Source organism: Ruditapes philippinarum, unplaced genomic scaffold, assembly GCF_026571515.1.
Source record: "Ruditapes philippinarum isolate M1 unplaced genomic scaffold, ASM2657151v2 ctg503_1_1_1_1, whole genome shotgun sequence".
Classification (NCBI taxonomy): Eukaryota; Metazoa; Mollusca; class Bivalvia; order Venerida; family Veneridae; genus Ruditapes; species Ruditapes philippinarum.
This window is the reverse complement of record NW_026860208.1, coordinates 155085-175100: the sequence shown is the minus strand read 5'-3', so window position 1 is coordinate 175100 and position 20016 is coordinate 155085. Positions and strand designations below refer to the sequence as shown.

Below are 20016 nucleotides of genomic sequence, written 5' to 3'. Positions count from 1 at the left end.
CAGTCAGGGAGAGTACATGTAGGTTAGTTTTTAAAACTTCTGTTTAAGATAATGATGAAGTTAAACAAGAAGTAAAGTGCCCGTTATAAAACACTGACTGATACACCCTTCATCAGTTGTTCATCCACACAGTTCATGAACAATTTCCAAATCGAAAATATCGGTGCTGCAAACCTTAAAAATCCAACAACCAGGGTCGTTTACCCTCTTAAAATTAAATGATCAAGGTAAATTTGTTTACTTTTACAAAAATAAAATTGTTAATCATACTTAATTACCTGTTTAAACTTTACTTTTTGCCGTTATTCTTTGACAGCTCATAAACTGATTATCCATAGGCGCTTGCTTGTCAAGCGTTTAGTTGTGAAAATAACTCAACGATATTTTAACTACCGCAAAGAGGAATATACACCCCAATGTATTTCAACTTTTCACGTACGACAGGAAAATATAGATATTTCAACATTTACCAGAGAAAGGCTTTAAAAAGAAATCTGGTTTCTAATTAAAACTAATTTTGCCTTATCTTGTCATAAGTACAATCTAAATTCGATTTTTTCGTAAATAGCATAGCATATACTTTTACACCATTCTCAAATTTCACTTTACAATCACCAGTGCATGAAATTGAAACTCTAAGACTATAGACTATATAGTATTGTTTTCAAAACATTTATAACATTTTTAATAATAGTCTTATAAAAAAAAACTGACACAATCATAATTTTATAATCTTTGGAATATTGAATGCTTCACATTCTTCGATTTGCATTAAAGTAAGTCACAATAAATTTAACTGTTTTTAACTGTTTTTTTTGTCTTCGCAATGTGCATTTAAGTTTGTATTGAATTAAATCTTATCTCGTGAAGACTAAGTTGTCTAACAATTTATATATTCAAATGTTATTCTACACGTTTATTAAGTAGTAGAAAACATTCGACAAAGGAACAAAATATTTCCTTATCGTAAAGTTCTTGTTCTGCGTACACGACAAATTTTTGTTATTTTTTTTTAATTAATTTATTTATTTGTACAGGTTTCATTGTTACTTCCTGGGGAAATGTATTTTTGATTGATATAAACTGGAAAAATTAAAAGTTGTAACCAAATTTCTGATATTCCATGCACTAATCTTGACTATACTTAAAGCAGCACGCCTCCAGATTCATGTAAATTTTCATAAAAAATTTAGAAACGTATTTAAAAGTAAAATATTGTGAGGTGAACAAATAATGTGATTTACATATTGCAATCGGCACTTACAATCCAAGAAAATTACCAAAAAGTGGTCAACATAATTATGCAAAACAGCCCTGACTGCGTTAGTAACGCAATAGAAATATGGTAATAAAATACCGCAAAATAAGTACATTTTTCTCAATATTGATATTTTTAAAAATATTTTGGCTCATCTGGAGGCATGCAGCTTTAACATTAAACTATTTTCCAAATATGTATACATGCAAACAAGTTTCGCAAGTAAGCTTGATCAGTGTGAAATCTTAGTTTCAAATCTTCGATGGTAGACATGCAAACTATTAAGTACACATATACTACAGTATGATCAATGACCGATATTCATTAGCATTGGAGTAAGTAGTGATTAGTGACATATACATCGTTATAAATAAATAAATAAATAAATAAATAAAACAACAAAAATCCAGAAATACTTCGGTTATATAAAATAACTAAAATAACCATAGATACAACAGCACCTTTTTTCTTCAAAAACAAGTTTAAAGACAAGAGTGGACACTCGAAAATAAAACATCTATCTAACATAATCTATTTAATTCACATTTCATTAAAATTGCTGAAATTACATATGTATGTATATTCTTCATTTCTTAGAGTTGTATAAAAGCGCGCCTGTTCTCGTATTTGATAAACACTCGTACATGCTATCTGGGACATATTTTAACGCCATATATTATATACCAAATGTTATTAGAAAGATCTAAGTAAATTTTAACACCAGATAGAAACAGAATTTTACGATCTATAACATTAAAACGCAGTCGAACTAGAACTATTCTAATAACTTACTAGATGTGGTAACTGTTTGACTTCACAATAAAGTTACATGTATTTAAATAGATATAACTGTATACATTTTCTATTTCAGTTGATAAGCAATGTCTTCTCCGCGCAGGCAATGTGAGATGAAAATTCCTGAAGGTCTGATAGAGAAAATGGAAAGCCTCCCTGGTGGGATTCGACCCGTTTTGGCAAAGATAGAAAAGGAATTCGGACTATCCACCACCAGCTTCACAAGTTTAGGGTCTAAGTGCTACATAATTGTTGGACCTAACCCGGATATTTTGGAACTGGCCATAGAGACTCTATTAAGACGGTAAATATGATTAACTTCCACTGTCAACTTCTATTCTTTGCTTGCACATAATAGTTCATGAAAACCTGGTTGTCTGATCCCTGTTGTAAAACTAAAGTATTTATACATTTCTATTATAATAAGTACCAAGCATCAAGTGATGAAGTTATAAAACTTTTTTTTCTCTAGATTTTTCTCCATAGAAGACAAAGCGTCCGATATATCTGGAGAGATTGATTCCGGGCGTAGAGCAGTCTGGAAATTCCAAGGAGACTACGCCGTCAAAGCTAGCCAGCTTTTCAGGGCTGAAATAGAAGACATAAACAGGATACGTTCAGTTCATTTACATGTATCTCCACTAAAACTTGAGTTTACAGCAAGGTACATTAGTCTTGGTTTATTACATATTTAAAAGATATACATCTATACACATGACCAGACCATTACTTTAGTTTTAAAGAAATCAGAATTCAATTCTGTAGCTTGGTAAGTTCTGAAAAAATCAAATATTTTGGAAAGACTATACTTACAAAAACAGATGCTGTTAACATGATAACAGATGTGAAATTGGAAGTCAAAAATCATAAGATGAGTCGTTTCACAGATTTCAGCTAAAATTTAAATGTTCCAGAATATGAAACTGTTATACTTGATCAAGTGCTCTTATGTTACAAACCAAGTCCGATTTTAGGTAATATCATTACTACTCGTAGTAACAAATTTTCACTTGTGAGAAATCTCTGGATTTGGACTTTTAATATGGTATTATGAACTATTTTGATTATGTTGAATATCAAATGGAAGTATGGCCTATATCTATAACTTTCTTTTGATGTACCTCGTTTATCAAGAATTTGGGCATCAGTGGCCGAGAGGTCAAGGTCGTAGACTTCAAACCATTTGCCCTCACCGCTGTGGGTTCGAATCCCGTAGTCTTTCCTGTAAGGAAGCCATCCAGCTAGCTTACGTAAGGTCGGTTGTTCTACTCAGGTACCCGTTCGTGTCTGAATTAATGCACGAATTCAGGGGCACCAGAGGTCTTCTTCTATATACAAAGCTGGAATATCACCATGTGACCTTTAGAGTCTGGATGTGTATTAATAACAAATCAAGAGTTATTGCGCATTGTAATGGAAATACAGGGAAATGTGTTTATGTAAAGGCAATCAATAGGGGGAAAAGATGAATTTTCAGAAAGCTTAAATAGTTATTGGTCAAATTACATGTTTTAACTTTGTATTTTATGACATAATATCTTCCACGTCTACGTTATGTTTTCGATTTGATAAAATATTTTAGTAAAAGTTGTTCTGATCCGACAGTGAATTAAATTCGACTGTTCTGTGAAATACATGTATACAAATAATGATCGAAGGTCACCTGAAATTGACTTGTTCCATTTCTAAACATTACACTTATAGCTTCACAATTTAACTTTAACTCTTTCACATTTCATTTTCACTATAGCCATACACCCATTATTATTCGGAGAGCGGAGTCAATTCATTGACATATTTTTATGTTGTGGTTTGGAAAGAAATAATCTAACTCCCTTATAACATTATATTTTTGTCAGAAACTTCGATATAGACAAATTCAGATTAATGTGCTGCGTCTTTTCTGATATGTGTAGCATATACTTGGCTGTTATAATTCACATGGATTTTTATCAATAAACTTCCTTCTTTTGATAAATTTATATATTCTTGCAAATACTTTATAATGTAAATTCTCGGTTTGTAAATCTAGTTAGACCAAAATTAAAGTTTGCTATATACATTTTATCTGTAGTTATGACGATGTAGAACAAGTTAAAGCCAAAGTGAACCAGTTGCAGTCAGACATTGACAACCTATTGCAAGCAGACATTCCTATCATAAGCTCGCATTCAGAAATCATTCGTCTGAGAGAATTCATCCAGAGAAAATTAAGATACGACCAGACGGTGGTTTGTATATTAAACGAGCAACAGGAGAAGTTTACGGTGTTTGCAAAAACTGAAGACTGTCTACGAAAAGTAATGAATGAATGGGCTTCAACTTCACGAGCAAATTCTCAAGCGCGACGAGCGTCTCCGAGTTTTTCTTACGTATGTATATAAAATGACGAGCGTTTAATAAATGCGGAATATTTAAAGCAAGAATAATAAAATCAGACTGTTAAGTATTGGCCATTTAAAGCATGAATTTCCAATACTGCAATACTACAATTAACTGGCACTTTAAAGCAGAAAACGGTGAAAGTTCTGTTATATTTCAAACACAAAGTTTAAGGTAACCTCTATCTATATCAATAGTATATGGCAGATAAGATTTATTTTGTACAATGTCATGTATAGTAGTACATTTTTTGTGGTATAAGTAGTTTATGAACCAGATTTTCGATAGTGAAAGTGATTTTCATAAATCTCAGTTTAGCTAATCCATTCCAGGCATCCAGCATACCACACCCTCGGTTCAGGAGTGAAATGAAGATTCCTGGCGGTATTGTTAAGAAATTGGAAAAACAGCGCGGAGGAATCAGCTATATAATAAGTGATATTGAAAAAGAATTTGGTCTTAAAGTTGATTATGTCAGAAAGAAGCATCTCACTATATATGGGCCTCATCTTGATATTTTAGAACTTGCAGCGCAAACCTTAATTCACCGCTATGTTATCAAATCACATCCAGAAAATGGCGTTGTAGGACTGTTACAGGGACAAAACGCTGTGTGGAGATTTATAGGCACATACGCGAAAAAAGTAGTACACCTCTTTGCTAAAGATATCCGTTGTATACGCCGAATTAGAACAGTAACCGTAAAGGCAACTCCAAGCAAAGTAAATCCAACTTGTATGGAAATTCTATGCAGTGTACGTGTTGTAGAGATAGTGAAATCACAAGTAGAGAAGCTGGTTGGACTTGTTCATAATTTGTTCGAGAAGGAAGTACAGGTAGCTCCTGATGCAGAGGAAACCATCCGGGTGAAGCGTATACTGATCGAAAAAAATAAATCAAAAGAGGTGCTATGTATATTTGATGAAAAGACTAGGAAACTTAATGTTGTAGGCAAAAGTGAAATTCCTGTATTACAGGTGATTAATGAGTTCCAGCTGTGGCACAGAAAGCACGTGAAAGAAGAAATGATGCCCGAGCAATATGTAAGCTACATTTTGTATAATGAATTTGAATTACTATCGTAATACAACATAAATATGTACTTAAATATCATTGGTTAAATAAAACGTTTTGACAAATTACTCCACTGCATTTGTATTATGCACTGCTAAATATGTGTATCAGTCTTATTTGTTATGCGCTGAATCTGGAAATTTCATTGATGTCTTTAATAGTATAAAAATAGGACACATTACACAATTTGCGATATATTAATGTGGCCTGACAGATGGAAAGGATATGCAAACTGGCTTGTTACTAGTAATTTTATCTGATAAATCATAATGATCAAACTTTGGTTTTATTTATAAGGTCATTTTAGCTACTATTATTTCATACCACCATCACCGTGCATATCCAGTAACACAGGACTGTGCAATTAACGTAAAAGTTACGCCGAATCTGTACAACGCTTTTGCCAAACCAAATAACACAGTAAGTAAGCGCCAAAATATTTTATTCTAAATCAAATTTAAAAAAATGAATTAGCGCACACGGCTGCTACGACATTATTTTTTAACCACATTTTTTTCTGGAATTAGTTTATTTTCTTAGATCATTCGTCAGAAAGACAACCTGATTACCGTTTTGAAGGTGACTTTTGTGTTTCGTCAAATAGATATGTACATTTAACACATATAATTTTTTTTCAAATTCTGTATACCTAAGACATTTGTCAAACTACAAGTGTCGTATAACAGTAGAAGGAAGCTGGTAAAACATGATTTAGCTTCTTTTAATGAGATAACTGCCACTGCTTCAGTGCTTCATTCACGTATTCGGCGTTACCTAGTAAAAATGGTCTCAATTACTTTTTATCTTCTAAATTAAGTGTAATACGAGACGAGTAGATTGGAAAATGTCTCAGGTACACTGAATATAAAAAATCATAACGTAATATGTACGTTATTGTATTGAAAGATATCAATTGACGAAACTAAAATACACCATCAATGCGCTAGTCAGGTCGTCATTTTCACGAATAATCTTGAAAAATAAACATTTTCATAAAAATAATTTTGATGAGGTTTAAAGTATAATGTCTCAGCAACCGTATGCGCTAACTCATTTCTTCCAATTTGGTGTACAATACAAAATATTTGTCCATTTACTTATCGCGTGCTGGTTTTTGCCCCTAAATTGCACAATTATGCGTTACTTTTGCACAATTCCTGCGTTATTTGCATATTCCTGTGTTACTGGATATACACGGTGACCATCATCATAATTTATTTATCATCGTTGTTTCAGAGGCACATGTACCGCCACCTTTATCAGATGAGAATCGCAGACGAGACAGTACACAAACTAGAAAATCAACCTGGAGGGATCATGCCGTTGATAGACAGAATAGAAAGAGAGTACGGAGTAAATACATTGTTTCACAAAAACAAGCAAATGATTTTGATAAGCCCATCTGTAGAAGTTCTTGAATTAGTGCACGAGACTTTAGAATCACGGTACGTTCATGACGAAAATAACACAAACAACACTACCGAGGAAGAAGTCAAGGAAGCGGAAGAAGAAAATAAAAGCCCAGATGACAAAGAAAGTGGTACAGATGCGTCCGAGTTAGACACTGATGTACATACAATACATAATAGGCATTATTCACCAGGCAAGTCACGTGGTCGTTCTAGACAACCTAAAAAGTCAATGCAAAGAAATCCGTCAAGGTCACCAAATAAGAAATCGAAGAAGGTTGTGTTTGCTTAAAAGCCACATGTGATGTTGTCATAGATTTGTAGAAATAAATCAATAACGTTTTAAGCATCATCTCAGTCAAATGAAATATCAATTCAACTGTTTTGTGTCTACAAAAACATGGTACAATTTACAAAAACAGTCTATTTTAGCTGAATGGAAACAGACAATTCTGGAGAAACATTCAAACCTAGCGCTTAAGACTTTTAGTGTATATTTGCATGAAGTGTTATGAAAAAAAATCGTAATATATACATGCATGTTTTAGTTTGTTCAAGTTAGTTTTAAAAGATGCGTTATACTCTTATTGTTGTTGTTTCATTCATTAAAAACCTGTTTTTGAATAAATATATAAATAAATAAACAGTTTCATTGAATAGCCTCTAATCGGAATGCATGAGGAAATTTTTGTATATAAAATTTGGTAATTATCTCTTAATAAAAGTATGTTTGCTAGCAGGATACTATTAAATGACAAAATAATGTCCAAATTTTTTTAAATGTTGTTAGTGGCATAAAGTATCGGACAAAAAACTGACAAGAGAACTCGATCTGATGGCCCCAATATCTCTCATCTGACTATAAAGGCTTAATAACTAGGGAATACCGATATGAATAGCAGGTATTCGGTCAATATATAGGAAATCAGAAGTTGTGCGCATAAATGTTCATAGCTATACATGTAAATACAAAACGTAGGTCACTGAATCAAAAGTCAAGGTAAACAGAGATCAAATTCATTGTTTTTGTAAAAATCGTTATCATCTGTCTAGTTCAATTTGTGAAAGATAGATAACTTCAGTAAATAAAAAGCAAACTAGAATGTTGGTATGGTGAAATACCTTAAAAGTCAATGGTTTTTAATGGTACAATGGAAGTCTTTGGAGGCTATGGATAGTCAATGATTGGAATGGAAAAACTCGTTGCTATGTAAAGTCAACAGTTGCTACGAAAGTCAGTGGTTTCTCATCTAAGGGAAGTTCAATTGTAGCTATATAATGCATGTATTCAAGGGTCAATACTATCGAATAACTGTTGCTATGGAAAAGTCAAATGTTGCCCTTGAAATCTCTAATGGAATCGAAAGTCAATGGCTGATAAGCTTAGTCATGCAAAAATGAAGCCACTGTTTCATAAATTTGTTCTCAATCATCTTAAATAATCACAGAGAGCAAGTGTGTGAAGTTTTGCGAATAGTCGAGCTAAAAACTGGTTGCTATGTAAAGTCAACAGTTGCTACGAAAGTCAGTGGTTTCTCATCTAAGGAAAGTTAATGGTAGCTATTAAGTCAGTGTATGTGAAGGGTCAATACTATCGAATAACTGTTTGCTATGGAAAGTCAATGGTTGCCCTGGAAATCTCTAATGGATATGGAAAGTCAATGGCTGATAAGGTTAGTCAATGTGTAAAAGTGAAGCCACTGTTTCATAAATTTAGCTTCTGAGTTTAAAAGGGGCATAACTCAGAAGCTTAAAAGGGGCATAACTCCACACAAAAAATAAAGCTTTCATATTAGACCTTCTAATAATACGAAAGTACACCAAATTTCGTGTAGGAACCTTTTAAAGTGTTCGAGGAAAAGGCTACATTAATTGTTTGCATAACGACCCTGCGATCATACAAAGCTATACATCTTTTCATGGAAACAACACAAGTTTAAAATATGGACAGAAATAACATATAAGTATTGAAACTATCAAAATACCAGCAAAAGAAAATAATGGTCTTTGTCAAGATGTGCAGGTTTGTCTAATGATTTTTGTAAAAGAATGGTAATGTTTTTTCAGTAAATTTTTAATTTCATTTGTGTTAAGGAGCATAACTATATTTGGAAATCTTGAAATATAATGCCATACATTTTTCCCCTTTATAAACACATCAAACACTGATACAGAGATTTTGTTTATTTTCAAAGATATTCGTTTTCATACATTACATATGTTGTAAGCTAAAATTGCAGTGAACTCAAACCTTAATAATTTCCAATAAAATTCATAAAAACAAAGTTTGGCAACATTTGCGTAAAAAGAAGCATGTCACCAATTAATTAACACAAATTCATATGCATCACTAGTTAACGTTTATAATTATGACATTCAGTGAAAACAGACATATAAACCTTTCTCAATTCTTAACAACGAATTTATAAAAAATCCTAGCTTTGAGGAATAATAGCTTTCATTGAATATCATTATAATATCAAATACATATATACTAGAGGAATCAAATAATAAGGAGAAAATGTAAAATAGGCTCTATACAGTTTGGCTATGGATTTATATAACAAGTATCCTTTTCAACCTTTTAAGTCATATCTTAGCAGTCGGTTAACATATAAGGCTTTCCTGTATAACTAAAAAATTATAACAAATTTCTCAAAAAGTGACTGACTACCCAATCATGTAATTCCACATCAGTGGTGAGACAAATGATCGTAAGTCTCCTTGTCATGGAGAAATGTGGCCTCTCAAAAGGATCCAGCAAGCCACCCATAGATTACAAATCCGATACACTCCCTATCAAACTAAGTGGGCAGACACGGTCGGATAAATTTCAACATTCATGTTATATAAATAACCTCTGTATCATAGGTATGTTAATATGGGAAAAGTTATACTTAAAATAAATTTGATGAAACGAAGCAGCTTACTTTCATATTACATTATACATATGTGATTTGCCGAACATTGTTACTTAAATTTTTTTTTTTATTTCAACAGAGAAGTTAAAAGTCGCATGTCCTCTTCAATATCCTAACTTAAGATAATAAATTTCAGGGTTACAAACTTTGATACATTGTGTAACTTACTTCTATAAATAATATTATGTTACTGACACCTTTAATTTCAACATATACATGTATCTTAAACTGGTAAGTAACAAAATGAGTTTAAATAATTTTCTATTGACCCTGTTGCAGAATCTCCTCTCCAATGCATAATGGCAAATGTTGAAGAAATACATATCTACGATGAAACTCTTGATTACATTTAGTGCATTGGTATTTTGGATCCTTATGTATATGTCTAACATGGGTATTAAGACTTGTCCTCAGTTTAAAACTGATGCCACATAAATCACACTGCCACCTGTTACCAGATGAATGAACTTGATTGATGTGAACCTGCAAGCGTTTCTTGGTAAGAAATTCATTTCCGCACTCAGTACATGCTTGTTTATGCTCTTGGAGGTGAATTTCCTTGTGATATTTAAAGTTTGATAGTGAATTAAACAGCTGGCCACATACGTCACACATATGTTGGTTATTTAAAGACTTTTCCACGCTAGCTGTCTCTTTTTTTTCTACAACAGCATTGTAGTTTTTGATGAGCTCATTTTGAGCTGCAACACTTACGTGCTTTAACTTGTGAATTTTAAGATGTTTTTCGTCTGCAAACGAGTTCCCACATATCAGACAGGCTACACAATTATCTAAGCCTTGATTAAAATGAACACCATGTTTTTGCACATGCTTTTTCAACTGGCTATTCGTAGCAAATGTCTTTTCGCAATTGATGCATTTGAACGGCCTGTAGTTTGTATGAATACGTAGATGTGTTTGTAAATGTCCAAGCTGTCTGAAACTTTTATCACAATGATTGCATTTATGAGGTCGGTCTCCACTGTGAATAAGCATATGTGAAAACAAAGTTTTCTTACTTGTATACCCTTTACCACACTGTTTACACTTAAATTGTTTCTCATCATTAGGTAAATGGATTTTCTTATGGTGATTCAGATCTTTAAGCCTGCTAAACCGCCGTGAACATACATCACATTTAAGATGATATACTTCTTTGTTCTTGCTTCTGTCCTCATAATAGTTAAGCTTTACTTTGTAATTTACATTCCCATCACTGACAGAGGTATCCATGTCGGTTATCTCACCTGGAACATTGTCAATATTTCTGTCACTGCTGGAAATATTTGCCTTTAGTTTCTTTGCTCTTCGGTTGGCAGTGAATATCTTATTTGTTGCATCAGAATTGCCTTGATCTTCAACATTTTGAACTTCATTTATAACATAAATTTCAGTATTGTTTTGAATATTGAAGTCAGAACTTTCAAATTCAGTTTCACATGAACTCCTCTGTAAATCTTGTGACTCTTTTACATCAGACATTGAGTCTTTAGCGAGCTTATTCATCAAAGAATCTGACAGATTACTTCCTAATGAGTAATTTCCGGTGGTAAGCAGGGCTTGTAATAATTCTGGATTATTTTGAATAGGGATTTCATGTCCCTCTTCATTAATGACATTGACTTTAACTTCTCTTCCTTGCTCATCATATATTGTTGGAATGGTAAGCATTTCCACACAAACAGTGTCTATCCCTGGCTGAATCTCATCATTTACTACCGCAGGAGTCTCAATTATCTTTTCATCATCTCTCCCAGCCTCTGTGCTAAATTCAAGCATCTTATAATCATCTCTCCCAGTAACTGTGTTATTTAACTGCATTTCATTGTCTTCTATTCCAGTCCTTACTCCAGTTCCTGTGTTATATTCACTGGTCAGCCTTTTCTTTTGGTGAAATGTTTTTGACACTAGCACTGCACTCTCATCTATAACTGGATGACTTGCAAGTACTTCAATATGATAATCATCCTTTTCAATAAAATTCCCACTTCTATACTGTACAGTTAAATCCCTATCATCTTCCTGTGAAAACTTTAAATCTGGTGCATCACTACTGGTTATTTTTCCATCAAGATCTTTATTCCGGCCATGTAACAAATCTGCATTCAGCAAATTGGTGTCATCACAAATTGTAAGCCCATTATTCAATGGATTGTACTGATTACTATATTTAGATGTTTGTACTGACATCTCGACAGCAGGAGCAACAAACAATCCTCCATTGTAATCCTCAATTACAGTCTCAACAGACTCAACTATATTGTTACCATCATTTTCGTAGATTTTTACTTCTAAGTTCTCATCACTAAGAACATTTCCTTGTGCCATATGTGTCAACTGTTCTGCTATATCCATTAACTCTTCTGTGTCAATAACTCTGTTTTCTTCATCCTCTTCAGCAACATTGTGGTCAGAAGACTCTGGATTGCAAGTTTCATTCATCTCTTGTAACTCAAATGTATCTGGAGTGAATTCATACTGCTCTTGAAGTTCTGCCATATCTATATCATCATTTACTTCTTCTGTTTTAAAGTTCTGCGTGTGGATAGCTTGACTTGCTCCATTTTCTATTTCTGACTCAGTAAAGTGTTTTAATTTTGCTTTATGGTTGTAGAGTGCTCTATATGCCGTAAAGTCGTGAGAACATATGCTGCATTTATAAAAAGCATCTTTGCTATGACTTTTCATGTGAGCTAATCCTGTTTTTATGTCTTCTAGTTTCACATTAGAGCAAAGTTTACACTCAAAAGATTTATCTGGCAACTGATTGTTGTCACAGTTTCGGACATGAAGTACAAGATTATTAAATGATACAAATGACCTATTACAGGATGTTATAAAACATTTATATGGGTTAACATCACAGTGTTTATAGATATGACTCTTCAATGTATCCTTTGTCTTAAATACTTGTGCACAAAGCTCACAATTAAAAACAGATTTGGCAGAATGAGACAACAAGTGGACTTTAACATGACCAAGCTGACGAAATTGTTTCCTGCATATCTTACACATGTACGGTTTTGTTTTCGTATGTGATCTAATATGGCATTGTAATTGTGCTTTTCTGGCAAACCCAGCTCTGCAAATATTGCAATGAAATTTTTTACCTTCATTTGGAAGATGGACATGTCTTATATGGTTAAATAGATATTTGTTTTTGCTGAAGTTTTTCTGACACAAACTACACTGAACCACAGCATCAGTGCCAGGTGTTGGATTTTGTTTAATCTTTTCAAAAATATCTCTTACTGATTGCACTGAGTCACTCTGCCCCTTGAATGTCTGTGGACCGCTTGCATCTAACGATTTTGTACATAGATGCCTCCTATATGTTTTCCTAGAAGTGAAATTTTGGAAACAAATTTCACAGTTTATTTGTGAAACTTTGTCCTGATTAACCACTTTGTGATTCTTGGCATGGTTTCTATACTGTAGCTGTGTGTATAATGTCAGTCCACAAATATCACAGATAAAAGTATCTTGCCTTGATTCTGTCCCTGAACTTGTCAATGCTTTCTGATCTGAATGAGGAGTTGAACATTCTGTATGTTTGAAGCGCTGATGTACAGTGAGACCTTTTTGGTCTGAGAACCTAAAAATGTAAAATAAAATTGCAACAATAGTTCATAAAATCTGACATTTTACATTTACATCTATAACCACAACTGTAGAAACAACTAACAAGAATCAAACACAGTGAAAATGTATTGATTTTAATTATTGGATATTAGAAATTGAAGCTTTCCATTAAAATAACTGAATGAAAGAATGAAATTAAATAACAATTCATAATTCATGTCTAAGCATTTCATATTTTCTAATATGCCTGTCATACAACATGTTTAACTACATGTATTATCAGTGAAATGACAATACTGGTAGTTTATCAATTCTTGATAGTAAAACAACTCTAAGAATTTTATAAGTTTGTTAGTACTTGATAATAGACAAGAGCCTGAACACTTTAAAAATTTCTTAAGCTTATCAGTGCTTGATAGTTAAACAAGAACCTAACAACTTAAAAATTTCATTGCATTTAAACTACCAAAGAATATTCAAGGTATTTTTGTTTACTCTAAACTGAACATTGTACTTAAAACTGGTAGGGTATCAAAATGCAACAGACATCGCTGTACTCGTTGTTTAAAGATCTATAGATTAATCTAATTCATTTACAAGTACTAGCAACACATCTTGTTATATAACTATCTATTTCGCAAACCTTCAAAGTTTCAAGGGGTTTGGTTTAAACATATCTATTTCAGCTTGATTGCGGAACAAGTTCTTACAACATATTAATTACTTTGGAATCTGTTTCCGGGAACCTGCCAGTACTGGTGTCATATGAAGAAACATGGTCATAAACCAAGTAGGGCTCAAACCCATAAACCCCTCTTTATTAAGGAGTTTGCTATTTATTTTCAAAATCACACATTAATCCTACTTTTTCTAACAGTCTATTTTATCTACAAATCAATACAGGAATTTTCAAAACTAGAAATGTGTCATCATGCCATGGATGCCCCCGCATGCAACCAAAATTTCAGATGTTATAATATCTAGTTCCAAATTTGTTTGCACAAATTATTTTTTTTCATTTTAAGTTCAAAGCCCTTAAAACTATTCAATGTTAACACAAACCATTTTTATACAAAGTTCAAGGCACTGAAACTATTCAGTGTTAACCTTTTGTAAATTGCATATGATGCATATTTGTAGCCAAAATAATGGGTACATACATTTCCACAAAAGTATGAGTGCTGAAACTGAAAATTCAAAATTTTTCCAACATTCAAGAAAGATAAGTTTGTCCAAAATCATTGAACCATGACCAAATTCAAACTTGAACTGCTTATTCCTAAGATGTATCAATTTGTCAAATTTGAGTTGAATGTTTACAAAAATGTACAACCATTGAGGAGATAATGAACGGAAACTTAAAATTTCTGATTTTTTTTCAAAGTTCAAGAGGGATAACTCTGTCAGCTACCATCAAATCATGACCAAATTCGAACATGACCAATGCATTCTTATTACATATCCATATCTTTAATTTGTTGTTGAATATGTACAACTGTTGGGGAGATAATGAATGTGAACTGAAAATTTCCTTTTTTTCAAAGTTAAAGGGGCAAAAATCATCGATCCATGACCAAATTCGAACTTGACCTGTGCATTCCTTTTTACATATCCATATGTAAAATTTGAGTTGAATATGTAACACTGTTGGGGTGATAATGAACAGAAACTGAAAATTTCATATTTTTTGAAAGGGGCATTACTCAGCCAAAAATCATTGAACCATGACCCAATTCGAACTTGACCTGCGCATTCCAAAAACATATCCATATGTCAAATTTGAGTTGAATGTGTTGTACTGTTGGGGAGATAATAAATAGAAACTGAAAATTTCATATTTTTTGAAAGGGGCATTACTCAGCCAAAAATCATTGAACCACGACCAAATTTGAACTTGATCTGCGCATTCCTTTGACATATCCATATTTCAAGTTTGAGTTGAATGTGTAATACCGTTGGGGAGATAATGAACGGAAACTGAAAATTTCATACTATTTTCAAAGTAAAAGGGGCATAACTCTGCCAAAAATCATAGAACCATGACCAAATTGACCTGTATTTTCTCATGACATATCCATATGCAAAATTTGAGTTGAATGTGTGCAACCGTTACTAAGATAATGGACAGAAACTGATGATGACGGAATGACAAAAAGACGAAACAGGGTAACACTATATGCCCCAGCCATTATATGGCGGAGGCATAAAAATGTGTCTTTAACTAACAAATAAAAAAAGGTCTTATGTACTGACCACAGAAAATGCCCAAATAAGATTTACAAACCTAGACGAATTTCTTCTCAAGTTATGTGAATCTCAGGAATTAGCACTGTCACTGAGGCCTTTGACCTAATGACCTTTAAATAAGAAGGTGCTACATCCCTTACAAGTATGAAGACAACCTAATAATTATAAAGTTATTAAGTGGACACTTATTTGATTACAGCATGGGCAGACATACAGACGGACAAGTTCCATACCCTATAGTGGTATTATTACCACTAAAGTTTTAAAGCTTCATGCATATGAAAATAAATCCTAACCTAACTGAACACAAATCACATTGAAATGGTTTGGTTTTAAGATGTGTTGCCTCATGTCTTGCCAAATCTGCTTTATCTCCAAATCCACGCTTACAATATTGACATGCCATTGGTAACGAGTGGGTTTTTTTCATGTGATCTCTCACAGCACAGTACCGTCCATAGCACTGCCTACACACACCACAACTGAAAGGCTTGGCAGCTGAAGAAAACAACAAGATTTATGAAATCAAAAGAAATCTGCATATTTTTTTCTGCAATTAATAAGTTTTACCACATGCTTTTCAATAAGTAACATAAACATAAAGTTATCACAATTTAAGCAAAATTCAATAATATGACCTTGACGGTCAAGGTTGTTTTAGGGTTTAAAGGTGACATCTAAATTACCCAACATATGAATTTTGTCATTTATATATATAGTTTTGTTTGGTCACATATGAAAAAATTAGTAAAAGAAAAACAAAGTAATCTCAATTGAAACAAAGTTTTATAGCTTGACCTTGATGGTCAAGATCATTCTAAAGGTCTAACTTAAATAAATATACATTTCAGTTTAGTCAAAAGTGGCCTTAGGTTCAAATATTAGTAAAATTAAAAAAAAATAAATAACAATTTAAACAAGGTTATAACAATTTAAGCAAAATTCAATAGCTTGACCTTAATGGTCAATGGCAGTCAAGATCATTTTAATGTCCAGGTCATATTTGAAAAAATCAACATGTCAGTTTTGCCATGAGTATTGTTTTGTCCAAGAGTGAATCCATGGTGAATAACAAATATGTCTCAATTAAAGCAAGCATTGTTTCAAATGTTATCAAACCATCTGAAAGGTCTTGTCCTTTGGGTTATAGATTCCAAGATAAAAAATATGACCAAGGTGACAGCAACATCAACGACAACATAACTGAAGCAAGAACGCAAATTAAAGTTGGGCTAAACATAAGTCTGCCAATATTATACAGCCTCGTCAGATTACAAACTTTATTTGCGCAGGAAGACTGCAGGTGCTACTCTGTTTATAAATTCTAGGCATAAATTCTTCAATAAGCTAGATGGATAGCTTCCTAACATGTTATATCCAATCTCTCTACAAACAGTAAACTATTGACTATGGAGGGGGCCATTAACATTAAATAACAATTATCTATAGCCAGATACCGGCAAGACTTGGCTAAAGAAACCCAAATTCAGACAAATACTGAGCTACAATGTATAAAGCATAAATTTCATTAAAGCTTCCACATAGTAAATTTGATGAAGAAAACCATCTAAAATCTTACCATGTATTTCATTAACATGTCCCTTCAGTTCATCATTTGTTTGAAATTCCTGGTTACATATACTGCATTCTGTATCAGTATTGTTAATACTATAAGCTGGATCATGTTGAGCAGTTCTTAAACTCTGAAACTTTTCTCCAAGAACCTTTCGGTGAATTGTCTCCTCAGAATGGTCTTCTTTTATATGCTCTTGCATATTCTCAAATCTTGAATCTTTCCTTTTGCAAAATGGACAGTAAAAATGAACTTTCTTTCTAAAACATTTATGTTGAGCTAAGAAATGTCTGCTGTCCATTGTAAGGCAACAAAATACACACGTTATTATCTTCACCTGTTCAGAAGATTTCTTATCTAGGATTTGACAATGTTCTAGGTTTATTTGAACGCTTTCTAGAAGACTATGTTTAGTCAGCAAATGTTGTATGAAAACAGGCTTTAACTTGGTAGAATAACCACATTCAATACACTGCAGTGGAGCATACTTGGAATCATTCTTTTTATTTGTTAAATGTGAAACTATATGTGTCTTCCAAGAGCCAAAGTTTTGCAGAACTGATCCACAATAGTCATAGCAACATTTATATTTCACATCTTTAATTTTAGAGAAATCTATATGGCATTTTGGATTTTGGTTGTCATTTTGCTCTTCATTAAACTCATTATCAAAATCAGACAGAATTTCATCTCCAATATCTTCTTCTTCAAGATCAGATACATCTAATTCAGAATTAGAGCATTGCGTTTTTCCTTTAGTCAGTCCTACTTCTTCACTTCTAATCTCCTCATCGCTTTCCTTGCTTTCAATATCAATTGCTTTCGGCATTACTCTTGCAGATTTGATGATGATTGGACAAGAAACTGTTGTCTTTTTCCATTTTGATGATGTCATTTGTTTCAAAACATTAGAATCATTTCTATTATTAAGTGTTTTAGAAGACATAACCTTGGAAATTTCATCTCTTTTAAATTCCTCAGTTTTCATTTCTACAATTGGCTCTTCACTAGCTGCATGTTCATGGTCCACATCATTCATTTCATATGTTTCTGACTGTTTACTTTTATTTCCTTCAATTTCCAAATCCATTTTACTTGGTGTCTGTTTTTGGTGAAGTGTAATTCTATGTTTTATCAAGTCTTGATTTGTCGTAAACCCTTCCTTACAGTCTATACATATGTGCTGTGATTTGAAATGACACTTCTTCATGTGTAATGCTGCAGCCTTTCTTGATGCATAGGGCAGTTGGCATATACCACAACAGACTAGAGGACATTCTAGAGAAATAAAAAAAAACACCATTAAAATAATATCTGAATCAACAGTACTTTTACCTGACATTAAAAATAAATATAAACATAAGGTATGTAAAATCAAAGAAAATTACCAAAATGAATAAAATAGCTCAGATTATGCAAAATCGCAGTTACTGTGTTAGTCACATGGTAGAAATTTGGTGATAAATACTGCAAAATCATTCATTAATTGCATAAAACTTGTAAATTATTTCTTGAATTGTGAATATTTTTACTTCTCTTAAAATTCATTTATTTTTATCAAGGTTGATTTTCTTGAAACATTTTGGCTTATCTGGAGGCATGCAGCTTTAAAATAAAATAGCAATAGTTATACATATACATGTCATCTCTTTATTTATATTTTATTACCATGGAAACCTTTCACATGTAATCTCAATTGCTCTGATGTCCGACAATTTTCCTTGCAGAATGGACATAATACTTTCTGCTTCTTCAGTACTCGAGTTGCAGCATCTCTAGGCTGACCTCCCAATTTGCTGCATTTATCAGTAAGAACTTCCCAAGAAAGCTGTTCTTGATCATGCTGTAGTTTTATGTGAGTCTGAATGTTGCCTAGGTCTTCATCTTCCTCTGAGCATACTGGACACAAGTAAATTACAGCTGCTGTTGTATTACTGCTGTCTACTAGATCTGAACCAGATCCACTCTTATCTTCAATATCATTACCCTCTTTATATTCATTAACTTTACCAGTACATTCAGCTGTAATTTTCTTTACTAGGTCTTTGTCAGTCCTGGTAGGGCCCTTGATAAAGGAAAAGTCTGTTTCATAGTCGTCAAAAGATTTTATCTTTCTTTTACGACCTGATTTACTTACATTATTACTACATGTAGCACCAGCAGCACTTTCTGACTCTGTTATATCATCATTTACATTTCTATTAGCAACCATTTTTATGTCTTTCCCCTGTTGTAGGCATTTCGGTGATTCAAGTTTGTTTTCTTTTGAAGAATCAACACCTTGCTTTCCTGTTGCTCCATTTGCATGAGTAACTTGTATTTCTGCATCAATATTACCTTTCATGGATTTGACTTCTATATTCTCTTTCACAATTATTTCATAAAATCCTTTCCCATGTCTGGACTGTCCTTGTCCTTTTTCATCAACTTTTTCATCATGACTTTTATAAGTATCACTTTTCTTTATATCAGAATTTGAAATTTGGTGTCTCTTTCTTGTGTCAGTGGAATCATTGAATGGGTCACACTGTTCAACATGTGTGTCTAAAGTTAGTCTTTCTATAAAACTTTTGTTGCAAAGTTGGCACTTGTGGTATGCTCCATCATCATTTCCTTCCTTTGAGGCTTGTCTCGACAGTCTCTTTTCTGTTCTGTCACCTTCTTCATCTATAACATTGGCTTCCATTACACTAACTACACTATGCTCCTATGTCATCAGCCTAGAGTCTATTTTATCATAATTTGCGACATAACTGAGCTATATGTTCAAGTGAA

At 32.9% G+C, this 20016-nt stretch overlaps 2 protein-coding genes across 3 annotated transcripts; one reads left to right on the top strand and one right to left on the bottom strand.

Annotated features, from left to right (window-relative positions):
- The first annotated feature begins 657 nt into the window (after positions 1 to 657).
- Positions 658 to 7498, top strand: LOC132759243 (uncharacterized). 2 transcript variants are annotated; one of them, XM_060750978.1, is made up of 6 exons: positions 658 to 776; positions 2130 to 2357; positions 2526 to 2717; positions 4128 to 4425; positions 4768 to 5478; positions 6746 to 7497. In XM_060750978.1, the coding sequence occupies exons 2-6, from the start codon at positions 2140 to 2142 to the stop codon at positions 7208 to 7210; spliced, it is 1884 nt and encodes a 627-aa protein (XP_060606961.1). In that variant the 5' UTR covers positions 658 to 776; positions 2130 to 2139; the 3' UTR covers positions 7211 to 7497. The 2 variants fall into 2 exon arrangements, with proteins under 2 accessions (XP_060606961.1, XP_060606960.1); XM_060750977.1 differs by lacking the exon at positions 658 to 776 and having other exon boundaries at positions 1900 to 2357; positions 6746 to 7498.
- Positions 7499 to 9898: 2400 nt separating this feature from the next.
- Positions 9899 to 19952, bottom strand: LOC132759235 (uncharacterized). Its single transcript, XM_060750969.1, has 4 exons — positions 18910 to 19952; positions 17248 to 18519; positions 15965 to 16166; positions 9899 to 13434 (listed from the first exon to the last, which is right to left on the bottom strand). Exons 1-4 carry the CDS (start codon positions 19925 to 19927, stop codon positions 10101 to 10103), a joined length of 5826 nt encoding a protein of 1941 aa, XP_060606952.1. The 5' UTR covers positions 19928 to 19952; the 3' UTR covers positions 9899 to 10100.
- Between the last annotated feature and the right edge of the window lie 64 nt (positions 19953 to 20016).